This window comes from Schistocerca americana, chromosome 7 (genome assembly GCF_021461395.2).
Source record: "Schistocerca americana isolate TAMUIC-IGC-003095 chromosome 7, iqSchAmer2.1, whole genome shotgun sequence".
NCBI classification, from domain to species: Eukaryota; Metazoa; Arthropoda; class Insecta; order Orthoptera; family Acrididae; genus Schistocerca; species Schistocerca americana.
In genome coordinates, this window is record NC_060125.1 from 46,372,326 (window position 1) to 46,393,689 (window position 21,364).

General features: G+C 41.8%; 1 protein-coding gene across 1 annotated transcript; it reads right to left on the reverse strand.

The window, feature by feature from the left end:
* Nucleotides 1-3,143: 3,143 nt before the first annotated feature.
* On the reverse strand, nt 3,144-20,853 carry LOC124622395 (myogenesis-regulating glycosidase-like). The gene is made up of 6 exons (XM_047148084.1): nt 20,808-20,853; nt 19,475-19,588; nt 13,154-14,142; nt 7,868-8,293; nt 5,353-5,509; nt 3,144-3,476 (listed from the first exon to the last, which is right to left on the reverse strand). Exons 1-6 carry the CDS (start codon nt 20,815-20,817, stop codon nt 3,277-3,279), a joined length of 1,896 nt encoding a protein of 631 aa, XP_047004040.1. The 5' UTR covers nt 20,818-20,853; the 3' UTR covers nt 3,144-3,276.
* Nucleotides 20,854-21,364: the final 511 nt, after the last annotated feature.

The following is a 21,364-nucleotide window of genomic DNA, read 5'->3' on the forward strand; positions in this document are numbered from 1 at the left end:
TATTACTTAATAACATTATTTGTAATATTCAGTGGCATAGTTTCCACAGTTGATCTTTGCCTGTGGCTCAACAGAGCTTCACGCGAAATATTTATCACGGGACATCCACAATAACTTTTGTTTCAAAATTTCGGCGACCGACTAAATAAAGATTTTTCTAACAACAACAATAGCAAAACATAATAATGTAAGAGACACGTTACAGAGACCTTGATATGGATACAGAAAGCAGATTCATAAGGTTGTAGAATGCAGTGTTTGTGTGGAGATGAAGTGCTTTGCACAGGTTAGAGGGCTTTGCAAAGAATGGAGAGCTGCATCAAAGCAATCTTCAGACGGAAGACCAAAACAACAACAACATTTATAGACCGATGTAGCTCACAGCAGGCCCTGGCATGGTTCCGTTATAATTGGTTATGATCCCAATTTTGGCGAAAGCGGCCGGCCAGTGTGGCCGAACGGTTCTAGGCGCTTCAGTCTGGAACCGCGCGACCGCTGCGGTCTCAGGTTCGAATCCTGCCTCGGGCAGGGATGTGTGTGATGTCCTTAGGTTAGTTAGGTTTCATTAGTTCTAAGTTTTAGGCGACAGCTGACCTCAGAAGTTAACTTCAAAGTCCCATAGTGCTCAGAGCCATTTGAACCATTTGGCGAAAGCAGTACTTTTCTTTGCGTTTTTGCTCGGTGGCTCGGTGCCCGTTTATAGACTCAAGGGTGTGTGATACTGTCCCCAGCGAATTCTAGGACACTTGCCTGTCATTTCCCACATCTCTCACCTCTGTCAGTGTTTGTTGAATGAAAAGTGCCGTGTTGCACCATGCTAGACAGTCAACGTTGAGCCATGCACTTGCTGAACAATTCAGTTAAATGGCTGTAAGAAGACAAGGATCATTTACGGTCAAATAAGACCATGCCTTATAGTGGTTAAACACACCTTAAGCTTGATGACAGGTTTGTCTCCTTTCGATATATGATGTACGGTGGCGAAAATCAGGACTTTGCACTCATATACTCACCCAACACACTGTTTTCAAAGTTTACGGAAATGTGGCGAGTAATGTAGTCCGATGAGACTAGTTCTGTACCAAATGAATAACATTGTTGAGAGTGTGGCTAAGTATAGATTCTTTCTACCAAGTGTGATACTGCTGCAGTGTCGCCGGAGAGCTGCTGTGCAGTTAACAATGTGTGGAAAGGAACTAACAGAAAATTTTTACATTTAGTCGGTCTAAAATAAGTGCTTCAAAAAAGAAATCTTCAAATGTATGTGAAATCTTATGGGACTTAACTGCTAAGGTCATCAGCCCCTAAGCTTACAGACTACTTAACCTAAATCATCCTAAGGACAAACACTCACACCCATGCCCGAGGGAGGACTCGAACCTCCGCCGGGACCAGCCGCACAGTCCATGACTGCAGCGCCATGACCGCTCGGCTAATCCTGCGTGGCAAAATAAGTGCTCTAATAGCGCCTTTGGTAATATACTACCCCGAAAAGGCGGGGCTGTACTCCATGGAGCTACCAAAGTCGTAATTTGACAGAGCGATAAATCAAGGATGACAAATTGACATAGTTATAAAAATTCTTCATGCTCAGAGGAAATCAGGTGAGCTCCTGTGTCAACACTTACCAAAAATGTCTCGAAACATTCAGTTACGATCAAGTAATGTTAAAAAATGCCGTCCTTCATTAGCGAACATGCAGACGAATTCTCAAAGCGCGATTTACATAAACCGCAAGCGTCCCATTATAAATCTGAGAACAATTCTTAATTCTTTATAATTTAATACTTATAATATTACCAATTAACGTCTGAAAATGCGTGTATATGAGAAAAAACAATAATTAGTAGGTATATACACAATCGTTAAATCATTGGCTCCTGGTGATGAGATGAAGATTTGCGGTGGACGGCCGCTATTTGCAAAAATCACTGCTATTTGTCAGTTCTAATATGTAAAATGGCTGTGAGTGACGGTGTCGTTTGTGTACATAGTTCCGCATATTCAGCGCGAATACAACTTTCCCACTAGAGCGCGCCCCGCTAAGCACAACAGCGCAGGCGCAGCGCTCGTCCATCTCCGCACTACGAGATGGCGCTGTCTTAGTAATGGACCTAATTCTGCTTCCGCCGATCCGCGTATTAATATGTAACGCAGCCAATGAGATTGCTTCTAACGTGGAACCTTTTCTCCTCGCGGATCACATTCGCGCAGTGATACCTGAACGCGTGAGGTATTATAATGAGTGTACAGACCTCCGAGTAGTCAGTTTGCATCGGTCTGCATCAGTCTCCATCAGTCTGCATTTATCTGCACCTGTCTGTACCAGTCTACATTAGTCTGTACCAGTCTACACTCAAGTTTCAGTCTGCGCCTAATAAGATTATCATATTCCTGTACATAGCCATGAAGAGAAATGTATAGACACCTTGTCAAATATCAGAGATATGTGAGAATAAGATTAACATACCAAGACCAAAGGAACTTCGGCTGCCAATTGTAAATAGCATCCATAATCAAGATAAGTAAGGTTTATGATTTTTATTATTTTAATAAATGTGTGTGAAAATTAATCAAGTTCTGTTTAAAGTTCGTCACCGTCAATCTGCTACTCTAAGCGTGCAAGTGGCATTTCTATCGTTTGAACTAACGGCAGAAGATCAACACGCCACGATAAGACCACGAGACATATTGCTGATACTCGCCTACTTCGTTAGAGTGACAAGTCAAATAATCTGATGGTGTGTGTACCGAGGGTCGTACAGTACGCACACCACAGTCTCGATATGTGCTAAGGAGAGGGAAGTATGTAGTATAGAGAGGAATATGACTCGTTGAGCTTATGTGAACAGTATTATAATGAAGTGAATGGAATATTCAAGTTATACGGCACTGCAGATGTGTATAGTTAAAGGACTGAATACCTGCAAACAGTTTCCTAAAAAAAAAAAAGTTGTCTGCAGTGATTTGTCTTACAGACGGACAGGGAAGAAGATTAACTTTTCGTGTTCTTGAAAACATACCCATATGGTGGACTTGTGGCAGGCAATATCGATGATGTTGAATACCGAGAGGTTGGAAGTGTGTCATTTCTGATTCTGTTTTTATCTGAGAGTAGGTCATCTAAATGAGGACAACACAAATTTTTCATAATGCGTTTATTTAATTGCAGCCAATAAAACTCAGTTGAAGTGTTTTAGTATTACACTCTTGTACTTATTAGTCATTTACAAATGTACCACAACGGAACGACGTTTCGAATGCAGCCAGAGAAGCCTATGAGGAGCTGATCCTGGTGAAGTAGGGCAGAGTGTTGAGAGGAGCAGGGTATTTGCGGAGCCAGGTGGGGCCCTGTATGGTGGGGTGCTCCGGGTCGGCCTCGTCCCTCCAGGTGCCCTTCGGCAGGTAGATGTCACGGCGCACCGTGTTGCGGTGCAGCACCGGCGCCACCAGGACATCTTCGCCCAGCAGGTACTCTGCACACAAAGGAAACCAGGTGTCACACGGCTGTGCTTTAACGGTACTTATGCTTAGTTGTGGAGTAAATCTGCAAGGAATGCAGCAATAACGTCCAAAGCTCAGGAAGAGGAACGCCGCTTATGAGTTCATAATTCTTCAAAAGTTGTTATTTGTTCAGGTATTAAATGAAACCTTTTACGCAATTTTAAGCTACAAACAAACATAAACATATGCGACTAGTATGGATGGTTTTCTCAGTGGCTCACACAGAGACCTTTTGTTCCACAGATGTCTCACTGTATCAACCCAAAGTAACACAGTGGATTATCTCTGAAATGAAAGGAAATTAAAATGTGCATAAGACTCAAATAACGAGAAATATTTACAGACGATTGGAAAAACTAGTAGAACCCGACCTCGGGGAAGATCAGTTTGGATTCCGTAGAAATTTCGGAACATGTGAGGCAATACTGACCCTACGACTTATCTTAGAAGCTAGATTAAGGAGAGGTAAACCTATGTTTCTAGCATTTGTAGACTTAGAGAAAGCTTTTGTCAATGTTGACTGGAATACTCGCTTTCAAATTCTGAAGGTGGCAGGGGTAGAATACAGGGAGAGAATAGCTATTTACAATCTGTACAGAAACCAGATGGCAGTTATACGAGTCGAGGGACATCAAAGGCAAGCAAGGGTTGGGAAGGGAGTGAGACAGGGTTGTAGCCTCTCCCCAATGTTATTCAATCTCTAAATTGAGCAAGCAGTGAAGGAAACGAAAGAAAAATTCGGAGTAGGTATTAAAATCCATGGAGAAGAAATAAAAACTTTGAAGTTCGCCGATGACATTCTAATTCTGTCAGAGACGCAAACAACTTGGAATACCAGTTGAACGGAATGGACAGTGTATTGAAAGGAGCGTATAATATGAACATCAACATAAGCAAAACGAGGATAATGGTATGTAGGCGAATTAAATCTGGTGATGCTGAGAGAATTAGATTAGGAAATGAGACACTTAAAGTAGTAAAGGAGTTTTGCTATTTGGGGAGCAAAATAACTGATGATGGTCGAAGTAGAGAAGATATAAAATGTAGACTGGCAATGGCAAGGAAAGCGTTTCTGAAGAAGAGAAATTTGTTAACATCAAGAATTGATTTAAGTGTCAGGAAGTCGTTTCTGAAAGTATTTGTATGGAGTGTAGCCATGTATGGAAGTGAAACGTGGACGATAAATAGTTTCGACAAGAAGAGAATAGAAGCTTTCGAAATGTGGTGCTACAGAAGAATGCTGAAGATTAGATGGGTAGATCACATAACTAATGAGAAAGTATTGAATAGGATTGGGGAGAAGATAAGTTTGTGGCACAACTTGACTAGAATAAGGGATCGGTTGGTAGGACATGTTCTTTGGCATCAAGGGATCGCCGGTTTAGTATTGGAGGGCAAAGTGGAGGGTAAAAATCGTAGAGGGAGACCAAGAGGTGAATACATTAAGCAGATTCAGAAGGATGTAGGTTGCAGTAGGTACTGGGAGATGAAGAAGCTTGCACAGGATAGAGTAGCATGGAGAGCTGCCTCAAACCAGTCTCAGGACTACAACAACAACAACAAGACTCAAATAAAGTTCCAGAGGTGTCTGATCAGTCTGTATCCGTGTCCCCAATCTGTAGCCTCTCATCTTATTTCACACTGCTTCTGCTGCACAGTGGGGTCTAAAAGAATGTGTTAGGAGGACAGTGTATTGAGTATATCGCTGGCACTGAGTGGAGAATACTTCGTGTGTTATGGTTACCAAAAATTGCGCCGAGAGTAACGAAAGCGTGTGTAAAGAAATACGGAAGTATTCTCTAAACTCGGGTACACGCAGAAGTCCTATAGGAAACCTGTAGGTCATACCTGAGTCGATGGTCTGTGCAGTGGAGTCGGTGGGGTCGAGCCACCAGACGGGCAGGTTGACCGGCGTGCCGTCCTCCACCGCCTTCTGCATCAGCTCCAGGATTCGTGGCGCGTACTGCGCGTGCAGATCGGTCAGGCTGCGGCAGATCTCCAGCGTCTGAAAAGTGGACAGGTAATCACAGTCTTGCAGTGTGATCAACTACGGTGAAAGAAACTGTTCCAATAAATTGAGGATACGGCAGTGACGATTAAAAAGATTTTTTTTATGAATAGGAAGAAGTAGTGGGGGGGGGGGGGAGAATGGAAATAAACGGTGTATATTATGTGAATAATATACTCCTAACTAACGAGGTTCTTTTGAATTCAATATAGGACTTCTGTTCCAGTAGAGTAATCAAACTGGCGAAGCAATTCTTAGCTCTGGAAACAGCTTGAACCATATTAAATGCACTTTATCTGATTTCCAGCACGTTCTGCGAACTACACCATAAACTGTCAGTTATTGTTCAAATAACTCAGCTGACTTGGGTGAACGAAATGCACTACTGGCCATTAAAATTGCTACACCAAGAAGATATGCAGATGATAAACGGGTATTAATTGGACAAATATATTATACTAGAACTGACATGTGATTACATTTTCATGCATTTTGGGTGCATACATCATGAGAAATCAGTACCCAGAAAGACCACCTCTGGCCGTAATAACTGCTTTGATACGCCTGGGCATTGCGTCAAACAGAGCTTCGATGGCGTGTACAGGTACAGCTGCCCATGCAGCTTCAACACGATACCACAGTTCATCAAGAGTAGTGACTGGCGTATTGTGTCGAGCCAGTTGCTCGGCCAACATTGGCCAGACGTTTTCAATTGGTGAGAGATCTGGAGAATGTGCTGGCCAGGGCAGCAGTCGAACATTTTCTGGATCCAGAAAGGCCCGTACAGGACCTGCAACACGCGGTCGTGCATTATCCTGCTTAAATGTAGGGTTTCACAGGGATCGAATGAAAGGTAGAGCCACGGGTCGTAACACATCTGAATGTAACTCCACCGTTCAAAGTGCCGTCAACGCGAACAAGAGGTGACCGAGACGTGTAACCAATAGCACCCCATACCATCACACCGGGTGATACGCTAGTATGGCGGTGACGAATACACGCTTCCACTGTGAGTTCACCACGATGTCGCCAAACACGGATGAGACCATCATGATGCTGTAACCATAACCTGGATTCATCCAAAAAATGACATTTTGCCATTCATGCACCCAGGTTCGTCGTTGAGTACACCATCGCAGGCGCTCCTCTCTGTGATGCAGCGTCAAGGGTAACCGCAGCCATAGTCTCCGAGCTGATAGTCCATGCTGCTGCAAACTTCGTCGAACTGTTCGTGCAGATGGTTGTTATCTTGCACACGTCCCCATCCGTTGACTCAGGGATCGAGATGTGGCTGCACGATCCGTTACAGCCATGCGGATAAGATGCCTGTCATCTCGACTGCCAGTGGTACGAGGCCGTTGGGATCCATCACGGCGTTCCGTATTACCCTCCTGGCGTTGTAAACTTTCCTCATGTCAGCACGTTGTAGGAGCCGCCACCGGCGCCAACCTTGTGTGAATGCTCTGAAAAGCTAATCATTTTCATGTCACAGCATCTTCGTCCTGTCGGTTAAATTTCGCGACTATAGCTCGTCATCTTCGTAGTGTAGCAATTTTAATGGCCAGTAGTGTATTAATTTTGGCCAGTTCAGGTATATAAATGCGTGGTTCACAGCATATAAGCAGACACTCATATTATGTAAGGGAAGTTTTAATAACTGTTGAGTTATGGAATGAAATTTCCCTGGTACAAATAACAAGCTGATTAGACTGAGTAAGGATAAACTGTCGATCAATTATTGGCCTTCGTGTCTTTGATTTCGAAAAACTTTCTACTTATTGATTCTACTTTTAAGGCGAACGACAACGTCGTCAATAATGCAAGAAGTGTTTTGAAGTAAACTGTGGAGAGAGCGTGCGTCTCAGAAAAAAGTGATATTGTGTTAGGAACGGAGGGCTACTGACTTAGTGGCACCTGCGATACCATTGCTTCTCGTGATTCGGCTGCGGATAACCCTTCCCTAGTACCTAAACCGTAAAAAGAGTTTGAGAGAATAAGTAATCAGGAATTTATCTGTATTTTGCAGTTCTAAGTTATTTATGAAAATTTTACATATCGTTGTATCACTCGATTATACGTGGTGCGATCACGTTGAGAAACTCGTGTTGCTTCTTTACAACGGTGTGTAATATAGTATGCTTTCTACGAAATTTTACAACCCACACAATGGTCTGTTGCGATCACAGCATTGTCACCATCTGTAGTGCCCTACTGTTCCTCTTTAAAGGTATTTCATTTCACTTATTTATCTAAATAAATCATTTATATACTTGTTTGGGATCATTCCTATCTGGACAACGAAACCGAGTAGCCTCCCTTTCAATGAATGGACCCCGTATCCCACACTGTACGCACCTCGTTGTCAAAGTCCCACGGTGTGAAGGAGTACTTTACGACCGGCATGAAGACACTGGCCTGAAGCCAGCGCACGTACAGCTCGGACCACGTCTTGCTGTTGCCGCCGCCCACCATCTCTCCGATAACGAAAGGGTAGCCGACCAAGTTGAGCTGCAGCAGCTTGGGTATCAGCGTCTTGAAGCCGTGATGGTTGGTCCAGTCGCTCCTCATTTTGTCCATCACAAAGTAGTTGGGCAGCTGCTGGTTGTCCACGCTGGTCTCTATCTGCACCATGGGCCCAAACTGCGAGATCACCTTCGCATACGCGTCGCTGAAGGCCACTGGGTTTCGCTCTATGGGCTCTACGGTGGACGGCGTCGGCAAGAAACTTACCTCGCCATAGCCAAAATCAAACGAGTCGATCCCTGACTCGTTGCGAAGCGCCTGGAAACGTTACAGAAAAATATAACTCTCATGTAATACAGAGGATTCATTGGTCATATAAACAAGTTATGTTTTATTGTCTGGAGACTAATTATCGAGAACAAGTGAAAAGTATTTCCTTAACGACATATATTATCATTGCCCGCTACACCCTTTTGATATAGAGGTAGCAACAACATTAGCAATCTAATTTGACTTACATTATTAATAGTATTGTACTTAAGATGCCGAACTAATACACATACGGTTCATTATATTCTTACAACACTTTCGTAGTGTTCAAAATCATATTAAAGATACTCAACCCTCGAAATTTCTCCTGCACTCATGGTGAAGCATTCAAGCAAGCGTATGTAAATAAGTATGTGAATATACAACATACATAGGCCTTAATTACTACAAGAGGGTCGTAACTATGATGTAATTGAAACGTTCGCAAACTAAGTATGAAACTTGAACATAATTAGAGAGTTTCAGATTATTTTATCATACCTCTTTTCCTAGCTTTCTCACATCTTCGTATGTCTGACTCATCCTACAGCACAAGAAATTTTAATGTTTGAAGGAAAACAGATAACGTGGTCTTCTGAAATAGAAACGTAAGTACCGCACGAGACTAGAAATCTAGGATGCTCCAGGTTACCACTGTGTAACCGAAGGTATCTTTTATTAGAACCACTTGTTGCAGATTTTGGATGGAAGACACTGGTTTGAATGTTAACGGAACAAGATAAGAACGTGCTGTTTCTATCACAGTTGATGCTACGAGAATAGGGGCTGACAACTAGCGTGAGATATTTCCTAATATCGAGTCTGACCTCTTTTTGCCCAGTGTAGTGCAGCGACTCTATGCAGCGACTGTACGTGGCATGGACTCAATAGATCGTTGGATGTCCTCTGCAGAACAAATAAGCCTTCATGCCTCTATAGCCAACCACAATTTCGTAAATGTTCATAGATCGGTATTCTGTGCACGATATGACATCTTGGTTATGTCCCATAAATGTTCAATGACATTCATGTAGGCCAAACTGAATGACCAAATCATTCCCACGAATTTTCCAAAGTAATGTTCAAGCCAATCGCGAAAAACAACACACGATGCGTTGCTATTAGCAAAAGCACTCGCATCTGTGGTCTGCCGACAAAATCAATTAAAGCCAAATTTCGCGACACTGTCCTATTGGATATTTTCGTAGTACGTGCCGCAAGACGAATGGAAAAACTGGTAGAAGCCGACCTCGGGGAAGATCAGTTTGGATTCCGTAGAAATGTTGGAACACGTGAGGCAATACTGGCCCTACGACTTATCTTAGAAGAAAGATTAAGGAAAGGCAAACCTACGTTCCTAGCATTCTTAGACTTAGAAAAAGCTTTTGACAATGTTGACTGGAATACTCTCTTTCACATTCTGAAGGTGGCAGGCGTAAAATACGGGGAGCGAAAGGCTATTTACAATTTGTACGGAGAGCAGATGGCAGTTATAAGAGCCGAGGGACATGAAAGGGAAGCAGTGGTCGGGAAGGGAGTGAGACAGGGTTGTAACCTCTCCCCGATGCTATTCAATCTGTATATTGAGCAAGCAGTAAAGGAAACAAAAGAAAAGTTCGGAGTAGGTATTAAAAACCGTGGAGAAGAAATAAAAACTTTGAAGTTCACCGATGACATTCCAATTCTGTAAGAGACAGCAAAGGACTTGGAATACCAGTTGAACGGAATGGACAGTGTCTTGAAAGGAGGGTATAAGATGAACATCAACAAAAGCAAAACGAAGATAATGGAATGTAGTGAATTAAGTCGGGTAATGCTCAGGGAATTAGATTAGGAAATGAGACACTTAAAGTAGTAAAGGAGTTTTGCTATTTGGGGAGCAAAATAAGTGATGATGGTCGAAGTAGAGAGGATATAAAATGTAGACTGGCAATGGCAAGGAAAGCGTTTCTGAAGAAGAGAAATTTGTTAACATCGAGTATTGATTTAAGTGTCAGGAAGTCGTTTCTGGAGGTATTTGTATGGAGTGTAGCCGTGTATGGAAGTGAAACATGGACGATAGATAGTTTGGACAAGAAGAGAATAGAAGCTTTCGAAATGTGGTGCTACAGAAGAATGCTGAAGATTAGATGGGTAGATCACATAACTAATGAGGAGGTATTGAATAGAATTGGGGAGAAGAGAAGTTTGTGGCACAACTTGACCAGAAGAAGGGATCGGTTGGTAGGACATGTTGTGAGGAATCAAGGGATCACCAATTTAGTACTGGAGGGTAGGGTGGAGGGTAAAAATCGTAGAGGGAGACCAAGAGATGAACACACTAATCAGATTCAGAAATAGAGTCTGCAGTAGGTACTGGGAGATGAAGAAGCTTACACAGGATAGAGTAGCATGGAGAGCTGCATCAAACCAGTCGCAGGACTGAAGACCACAACAACAACAACACGTGCCGCTTGGTTTTCTGCTGATATTTTAGACAGAGTTTCTTGTCTATTAGCACCGGCGACTCTATCCGAACTCCACAACTCTCTGTTGCTAAATGAGGGTCGCCGGCCACTGCGTTGCCCGTGGTGAGAAGGAATGCCTGATATTTGGCACTATCGGCACACTGTATACACTATGCATTTGGGAATGTTGAATTTCCTAAGGTAATTCCCCATGCACGTGGCTTCGACTACCATGTTAATCCACGTCGTGTGGCTATAATCACGGTGGAAACCTTGTAACATGAACCGCCTGAGTACAAATGACAGCTCCGCCAACGCATCTACCTTCTGTACCCTTTCTACGCGATAGTGATGTCATTTGTATATGTGCATATCAGTTTCCCATTGTTTTATGTCCGGTTGTATCTATCAATGTTCCAACATGACAGTTTCTCGGAGGTAACTATAGAAAAATTACACAAAAATGCGTTGAACTGAGCAAATGTCAAACTAAGTGAAAGGGGCCAATGGTAGAAATCTGTACACTTGGGAATCCGGTATAAACCAGCGTAAGCAGCAGTAATAATGCGAATTAATTCTGAAACATGCAACCCGAGAACAAGAATTGTTGTGATTGCACATGAGACACGTAACACAGGGTGTTAAAAAAGTCAGTATAAATTTGAAAACCGAATAAATCACGGAATAATGTAGATAGAGAGGTACAAATTGACACACAAGCTTGGAATGACATGGGGTTTTATTAGAACTGAAAAAATACAAAAGTTCAAAAAATGTCCGACAGATGGCGCTTCATCTGATCAGAATAGCAACAATTGGCATAACAAAGTAAGACAAAGCAAGGATGACCTTCTTTACAGGAAATGCTCAATATGTCCACCATCATTCGTCAACAACAGCTGTAGTCGAGTCGAGGAATAATGTTGTGAGCGGCACTGTAAAGCATGTCCGGAGTTATGGTGAGGCATTGGCGTCGGATGTTGTCTTTCAGCATCCCTAGAGATGTCGGTCGATCACGATACACTTGCGACTTCAGGTAACCCCAAAGCCAATAATCGCAAGGACCTGGGGACCTGGGCGGCCAAGCATGACGAAAGTGGCGGCTGAGCACACGATCATCACCAAACGACGCGCATCTGTCGGACATTTTGTGAACTATTTTTATTTTAAGGTTTTTTTTGTTTTTTCTTGCTTCTCGTAAAACCCCATGTCATTCCGAGAATGTGTGTCAATTTATACCTCTCTATCTACATTATTCCGTGGTTTATTAAGTTTTCAAATTTATACTGACTTTTTGATCACCCGGTATATTGCGTTGGTGCGAAAATTCGTATCGTTCATCCATAAGTTTCATCATACACATATAAGAGTGGCTTTAGTCCTGAATTATGTATTCTCCTTCAGTATTTAGAACAGTCTGCCAACGGTGGGGTAACTTTTCGATTACGCGACTGTAGAAAAAAACTTTGTTTTGATGCGAAAAATTTGCCAATGTTCGCGGGGCAATTTGGTTTGGAAAGGAAATCTCTTGAAAGTTGTTGGATAAATAGCGGAAAAGGTGAAAAGCTAGGGCGCCAGGTCAGATAGATAAGATGGGTGTGGAATGACTTCCCAACACAACTCTTGTATAGTGCTTTTTGTCAGCCTAGCACAACATGGACACGAATTATTTTGGAGTAGCATCACTTCACGCAGTTTCCAGTGTTGACAATAAATATCCGGAGTAACGGTTACATCTCGGGGAAACAATTCGTAGTACACCACACAGTCGCTTTCCCACTAGATGCATGTTACTATTTCTTATGGATGGACGCAGGCTTTTGTACGGGAAGTTGCTGCTTTGTTTGTGTCAACCATTCCTTTTTTTTTCTTATATTAGCATCAAGACACCAGTTACGATACAGGATAGGAATGGTCGGTGTTGTTCACTATTCAACCGATGATGAGCAAGCAGAGGTGCACGAATGGCCACACACTGATCTTTGTTATTTTGCCTTAGAGCATGGGATACCCATACACCCGACTTTTGAACCCTACCCATTGTATGCAAATGTAGAACAATGATGCAATTGTTACAGTTGACAGCAGTTACCACTTCTCGAGTACAATGACGTTTATAATTGTGGATTAGTGCGTTTAAACACCTAAGGTCGCTGTGAATGCGGCGATCCTCCTGACAACGAGTAAACCATTTTACTGCCGGGCTCTGTCCTACAGTATTACCCTCACACGCAGCGCAAATTTTTCTGCCCGCTTCCGCAGCTGTCACCCCTCAACCGAACTCAAACAGAAGAATATGTCGTAAATGTTCCGTTTTTTTCCACTTGAGACTTCATCTTCTAGTGCTCACAGCTCCACTCACCAAAATGTTAGGGTAGTTACTGTTGGTGTAAGACTAACATTAGTTTGCGTTTGTACTCACCCACAGTCGACTGGTCCACCAAGTCACTGCCTCAGGATTGGTGAAGTCGACAACACCGGTGACTCCATGGTACCAGCGCGTGATGGTGCTGCCGTTCACGTTGGACACAAGGTAGCCTTTCTTCACGGCTTCCGAATAGTACGGCTCGCAGCCTCGGTTCAAAAATGGGTGAACCCACAGCGTCACGCGGAAGCCCAGAGAGTGTAATTCATCTGTGAGAGCCCGTATGTCCCGGAAAAGGTTTGGGTCGAACGTGAGGCTGCCGTAGCAGGTCTCCCAAATGTCGTCTATTTCGATGTTGCTGTTCTTAAATCCATTGGCGATTATCTCGTTGGCCAGGTCCCTCACTAAAGAGTCGTTGACGCCGATGTCGTAGCGCGCCAGTGTGGCCCAGACCGGGTGGGTGACCATGCGCTCGTCTGGGACTCCCGCCGGCTTCCCCAGGTACTTCTGGACTGCGTGTTCGTGGGCCTCCCTAGCGTTTCCGAATGAGCAGATATCCCACTGTAAAAGGTTGTCTGGTCGGTCTTCTGGGTAGGGACTCTGGTTCTTGGCCGTGAAACATAATGCATCCGGTGACTGATCTGTGTTTTGGTCAATAAAAAGGGGAACGTTGGAATGGACGCGTACGAATCTTCCATCGGAGAACAGCCAGTAGCGTGTAGCGATGCCTGCATAGTGCGTCTGGTTGGTGACGAACGCGTAGTTGTCATACGTTCTCTGCTCAGTCAGAAAAACCTGTTTGGTTGACTCGGTACCGCCGTAAATGTGGCTGGTGAGGTGGTTCTGGCAGCTTTTGAGAACCGTCTTGGGTGTGTTCACCCACTGATAGACACCGAGGCAACGGCCAGCTCTGTCTTGGCGCTGGATGGTGATATTGCTGTTACCAAAGTCAAAAACTTCTCCATTAAAATATCTGACATGGCGTGGTGTGGAAGAGCGACTAGTGCTGTCTACTGGGATGTACGCCAGTTGTATTTCAAGACCATCTGCAACATACATATGAACAGAACAATATAGACATCGTCAGTGGAGGTGCATAATGCAGGTACTGTAAACAAATACAATAAAAGCCGTCTGTAGAATACTGAAATAACAAACCTTGATTAAGGGGAACACACCCTGCCTATCTAACCCATGTTCATTTAGGCAAGTATTTGACCAATTTCTGAAAAAAAGTATTTGATGCAGGACCTTAATATTTTTACTGCATGCTACATGATGCCAATAGAGTCAACTGTACTAAAATCTACTTTATCCATTTTATAGTTGTTAAGAAATACTTTTTTAAATTTATTGACAATAAAAATTAAGTTTTTTCTGCAGAAAATATTTTTTTGTGAACTTCCTAATGGGGGAACATTAACGAATGTAGTACCAGAGGTGGACTTGTATGTTATTCAGAGTCTCTGAAAATTTCATACATTTATCTATGATAGTTTCTAGTATAATGTGGCATATGTACTGAAAATTTTAGTTTGCTGGAAATTGACTTTAAAGAAAAAACTTTTGAAATTAGTTACTTACAGTAATTAAAAGTGTACTGCTGCATATAATGGCCCTTCTTTGGCTTCTAGCAGGTCTTCCAGCTTCCTGGATGTTTGTCTTGCTTTCTTGGTCATATTAGATGCACACCTGTCTGCATCGGCTATCCTCATTTCATCGCAGTGTTGCAGCCCAGTGATCATATTTTCACCAGGATTCATTCCCAGCTTTTTCAGTACCCAACACTGTCCAGTATTAACGCAATTGAATGTAATAACAGCATAATGAACTCCTAGTTTCATTGCACGCCTGCCTACAAATACAGTTTTAGGAAGGCGGTTCCAAATTATGCTGTTGAAACATTCATTTGGGTTCTATGTCTGCCCATGCAGACATTTCCTTAGGAGGTCAGGACGAGCCAAGTCTCGGAAAATAGCAGCAGGAAGAGAATGCTGGTGAGAATAAGATTCTCCAGTTGCCTGAGCCCTATTGTGTTTGCACCACGAATTTTCTCCTGATGGACACAATCCATGACATGGCTTATCATGAGCAGAGGACTTATGGAAGAATATGCCCCACACATCTCTCTTCATTGCCTCCAGATTTTTTTTATTTCTCCTTATTTCCTGCCCATAGTATACCTGCAAGTTTTTTATTTCAGTTTTAGTTAACCGACAATGTTTAGTCAACAGTTTTCCATCTTCTAATTTTTTTCCTCTTATATCAACAGTTATTTTTCTCAGCCTCGTTCCCAAACGTTTTTGAACATGGCCTAAACATTCTATTTTGCTAATAATGATATCTCCATATGGCTTAGAGTTCACGACAATGTCGTATGACTTACTGTAACCATCGCCCAAATATTTTGTGTACCGTACCCCGCTTGTTTCTGCGGAGCGATGAAATATTTATTGTACTCCATGAACTTCCATACCACCACTTGTTCCTCTAAAGTTAGCCACACAGTTGTGTTCTCTATGTTCGTTGAATTCACAACATTTGCAATATTTAGAAATTATCTTCACATCTACCACTTTACTGGTGTCTACATTCGTGGCAGTCACTACTCCATTCAGAGAAGTATGTCCTCTTTTCTGCCAACTTCCATCAAGTGCAAGTGCAATTTCCGAACATCCATCATTTTCTTCCATTGCTTTCCTAGCAGCCAGTTTCATGCTTTCCTCACTGACCTCACATACAACTTTCTCTAATATTGCAGTCAGTTTTTCATACTTATTTAGTAGATGATGTAAGTTCATCAGCGAAGAAAATGTTCTCCCAGCAGCCATGTCCTTGCCACTGGATCGTAAGGCACCCACTAATCTGGTATTGATTTCATAAGGGCCACTTGCACTTGGTTTTGAAGAACTCAAAAATGAAATCACAGCTGAGCATTTAGTGCAAATTAAATCCAAAGTAATTGCTAGGCCTTTTCTCCCACTGGCACTCACACTAATTTTCACTCTCTGTGACTAACCGCACTGTCTACATTGTACAAACTTAGAAATTACATCTGATAATATTTTCAAATTTGTTACAATGTTACTGCACCTCTTGTCACTTACAGTAAATGCATTGCAACTGTCTTGAAATGGTGAGAGCTTCTTTGATGATGCACTTGTTGAAGAATTACAATTAGGCACATCATTGCCAGGCGACATAACATTTTGTACAGAAAGCTTTATAAACGTGTTTCCTCTAAATTGTCGTTTCTAAAATTCCATTAAGTTTCGTCATCTTCAATAAACACAACAAAACACACGTAAACAAGCACTGCAAACGTAAGTATAACTACTACACGCAATCACACTTGAACAAAACTAACAGTGTGTTTGAAAGCGTATTGTTTACAAACAGCAGAAACAAAAGAATACCGACCATTGCACTACAAGGATAGCCAATACACTCGGGAGTAAACAAAATCCCTAACGTGCAATGTGGGGGATATAAAGATCTAAAATATATGCAGAAAAGAGGGTGAGAGAAACGAGGGCGTGGCACATAAACACATGTGGTAGAAAAATGCTCTTTAAATGCTGGAAAAAAATTTTTTCAGAAAAATCGTTTTCAGAGTACTTAAATAAAACATTAATCTATCGAAATATTATGAAAACCAAAAACCGATTATTTTCCACCTGAACCACGGTGTGGTCCCCTTAAAGGAAATCGTTGCCAAAAGTACTTTATTATCCACTCACTTGATTACGACAACAAGTTACAGTACTTTCACAGTTTTCATGTCACTGGTGTACAAGTAGAAAAACTAGGGGTATTATAGGCACACAGTTTTAATCTGCCAGGAAGTTTCATATCAGCGCACACTCCGCTGCAGAGTGAAAATCTCATTCTGGAAACATCCCCCTGGCTGTGGCTAAGCCATGTCTCTGCTATATCCTTTCTTTCAGGAGTGCTAGTTCTGCAAGGTTCGCAGGAGGGCTTCTGTAAAGTTTGGAAGGCAGGAGACGAGATACTGGCAGAAGTAGAGCTGTGAGTACCGGGCGTGAGTCGTGCATCGGTAGCTCAGATGGTAGAGCACTTGCCCGCGAAAGGCAAAGGTCCCGAGTTCGAGTCTCGGTCGGGCACACAGTTTTAATCCGCCAGGAAGTTTCATAGGGGTATTATAAGTTGGATGCACCTCGTATGGTAGAAATTCAATCTTACTCTGTAACACACGACTAAAAGAGCCTGGTGGCGTTGATCAGAGTTCCTTGCGATAGATACTGAAGTGAACAACACTGAGATACATCCTTGGTGCAGTGAACAGATATCATTCGAAGGACACAAAATAGCTATTTTTGTTACAGAATCCACTCTCAAATTGTTTCAGAAACTGTCGATCCACAATATAGTCTTCTTCAGATAGTTCCACAGATATAATGTCTCACCTCTGAGAAATGAGTCCCCCATTTTTTGCATTCCCTCACACAGTGATGTAAATCCGTCGAATAAGAAACTCATTGAACATTGAGTTTAAAATCCGTCCTTTCTTTATGGTACGGTGATAGGGGAGCTGGAGTGATTCCTACATATATGCAAAATAATGCTTTCCATCGTCTCGAAGGAAACTGTTTAAGGTTCCGTCATCCAGCAGAATAATATAAATATGTAATAAAAATTAGTGCCATGTCGTCCAGAGTGTATATTTCGATCTAAGTTGTCGGTCATAACATGATTTTTCATAGACTACTTAATACTCATACATAATCGTAGTTTTTACGGAGTTTTCCACTAAATATATTTACGTTTAAAAATTCACTCTATGTATGTTTCTGGCTCGCAAAATTTGATGAGCAGTTCGTGGAGTGACCTGAAATTTTGGCAAAACGTTGCACCCCAATACGCACATGTTTTTATACCTGAAATGTGACCTTATTAACTGTTTTCGAAAATCAAAGTGTGAATTACGTTTATTCCCATTGTTACTTTCAATTCAATTTATTTCTTTTGTTTCGGATGTGATTTTATGATCTGTTTTCGAAAACCTATTATATTTCTTTCGTTTCTTTCCAGTGATCGTTTTCCTGTTTCTGTGGGCAATATTTCGAGTTACACGGGTTGGATAGGCAGAGAAAAGTTGTTGTTTCTGATTACATTGGAGTGCGTAATCGTTTGCTGGACTAATTTCATTATCTTTGAAGTGACTTGATTATATGTTTACGAAAAAACGACATGTGGGTTGATTCGATACCTATTGTTATATTGAATTCAATTTATTTCTTTTATTTTGTTTTCGAAAATCTAGAAGCATCGAAACGAATTATCGATGTCATGCATGGCTGAGCGGCCAGCTGGTAGAACTGTCAACGTACACGCTATGAACGTTATCATTACAAACGGATTCGAATCTGACATAAACATCCATTGATTCCTTTACGAACTTCACTGTGTAGTGGATTTTTCCAACGTAATTTCTGAAATCTCTCGATGTTCCTACATTACCGTCACATGTTCTGATTCTGAAACTCCATGTGACGATTTTTCTACTTCGAAACATCAGTCTGCCGAAGTTATGAAATGGCACACGATTAAAAAATTGGTGAACAATGTAACTGATACAACGATTCTGATCGGATCTCAAAAAAGTGAAAACGTTCTGTTTCCTCGAATACCACCCATTGCGACCGACATGGCGTTTAAAATGACTTTAATTTTCAATACGTATTCGCTATAACTATCAATAAAGGGCAAGGACAATCTTCGCCCTTGCACCATTTGAGGGCGGAAAACGATTGCTTCTCCCAAGAGCAGTTATACGTTGTAATTTCCAGAGACGTCTGATCTTCATGTTTATACAGAAAGCTGACAAAGAAAAGGTGTAATCAGTTCCCTAGCTTTACAGTAACAAATGAGGATATTTTAAATCCTTTCCTTTTAATTCACATAGCCATAGCACCTCCAGGCAAGAGACTGAATAGAATTATGTGTTTTCTCGGTGGTTATATGTCCGATAGACTATATTTCATTTGCTTTTCCATTGGTTTCATATTAGCTTGAGCCACAGCGAAGTGTGACTGGGTTTAGGTAATGACTGAACTTTTTTCTAGGATTTTATATCATAGATTTGTGTTTTAATTGCAGGTTGAAGATTAAAGAGTAGCAAAAGTCACATGCTTTTCGCTAGCAGATTGTTTCAGTAATTAAATTTAAAAAAAGGATTTGTAATGTAAGGGCTGTAGAAGCTACACACCGCATTTAGTTCCGAAATCTATTAATAGATATCGACACTAGCAGAGTGTCGAAATAGGTGTGTGGACACAGTGTTCACAGTGTGTCGCAGCTAAGGTGAGCAGTGAGTTGGCTCAGAGGTGTGACTGCACACAGTATCCGCAGACTCACCTTCGTTGGACACTATCAGGATCTCTCCGCTGTTCTCGTCGTAGCGGGTGCTGAGGCGGGACGCTTGTGACGCCCCCAACATGCCCAGCAGCAGCAGGGACACCGCCCACACGGCTGCAAATGGGAAGAAAAGGAAAGAGAGTCAGAGAAACAAGACTGCGACAAGTTACGTAGTCATAAAGCGCGTCTTGATGCACCGAGCGATAGTATCCCAAATGGCTTCATCATTGGTGCAGCCAGCTGATAGATTCTGTTGTTTCACTCTATCTCCGTAGGTATTCCTGAGTGAATGTTCATTTCTTCCGCCTGTCCCTATCCAACCGTACATAGCTCGGGTTCTGATTCGAACAAGGGCCTGTCCTAATAGTAACCTTTCCCTATGTTGGAAAGCACGTGTCAAGGCATGTGGAAACTTGACAGCTGGAAAGCCTCTTTTAATAGTAGTAATTAATGACATCGTCGTTAAAGAGTGCAACGCATATTCTAGAGGAGTACAACAATAGCTGTATGGTTGTTCAGATATAGAGTCTCATTTATTTCCCTAGATTAATCTACACAAACGCCAAAAAGTTTCTTCGTCACTTTTGCCCAACCCCAGGGTACCCAACGTTTCCAGTGATCACATAAGATCATCTCAGCCGTTGGCAACAGGATCGTGGCTCGATGCAAAGATGGTAAGTTTATCACTCCACAAACTAATGGGTTATAGTTAAACTTGTTCACAATATGTTTTCAGCTGAACACATAAAATTACTGGTGCGTTTTATAGTAAAAGGGAGCTGATTAGCACTTCAAAGAATCTATTTGCCATTAGCCATATCTATTAATAACACTGCTATTTGACGATCAATTCCCAATTTTGAATGACACGAATTACAGACAATATAGGTGGGCCATTGTGGTCTACCCATTTTTCTGAAGACATACTTCACATTCAATCAGTTTTTTCCCTGATATAAATCAAGTGTTATAGAATTAGGCGTAGAATTTAGACGGCATATGCGACCAAAATATTGACGTTCAGATAATTTCCCCTTTTGACGTAGCGAAAATTATATAACATTTAGAAAAACTACTGGTACATATAAATATTAGTCCTTTTGCATGTGATTAGTGTTGAATACTAAGTCAGTCTCTGACTGATACATATAAGATATACGATTCGGTAGCAGGGTACCTTTTTCAGCCGTTCCTTTTACCGGATCAAACCTTTAATATTTGGAATCGTCTCATTTTCACTTGGGCTCATGACCATTAAATCTTGATAGCATGTAGCGAAATGAGGTACAAGAGATAGACGAAATGTATAGAAGTACAGGCGACAGGAGCTCACCTTTAGCCATTCCAGTAGTCTGTGGAATGTACAATTCGGCTGGAGTTTCTCCTCAAACTGATCAACTGCATACGATGCAGGCGTATATATACCAATGCAGTATCTACTACATACGCTCTTGACTCATGAACTATCTGACTGATATCAATCAGTCACGCGAAGAGCCGTAATTATCTGATATTAATATAGCTTCAAATGGTTGCATTAGCCAAGATAACATACTTGCCTTCAACCCACACTTCACACTGTTGCTAATTCAAGTCTGACTGTAAAAAATACACAAGATATGCATTAAAATCATGAAACAAAAATAAACTACAGATTGCACACGAGCCGTAGACCTTCGTACAGCGCACTGAAAGCAATTTAGACACGCCCGTTTTCACACAAATGCTTTAAAATTAACAGCCAATGGGAGATACAATTACTTATAAAAATTTTAACATGAGCATTCGGAATGCAACACACATTCAGTTTAATAGTACAAACATTTACACTTAACAAATAATTAAAAGAACTTGAGCTGGACAAAATATACGTTTTTTTACAACTGTCTT

Bases quoted from the DNA above. Each gene is read 5' to 3' on its own strand.
- LOC124622395 (XM_047148084.1), bottom strand. The intron at 8,294-13,153 runs GTGAGTACAAAC...TAACGTTTCCAG, and splicing joins GGTGGACCAGTCGACTGTGG to GCGCTTCGCAACGAGTCAGG. The intron at 3,477-5,352 runs GTATGACCTACA...CTTTGTGTGCAG, and splicing joins TGCACAGACCATCGACTCAG to AGTACCTGCTGGGCGAAGAT.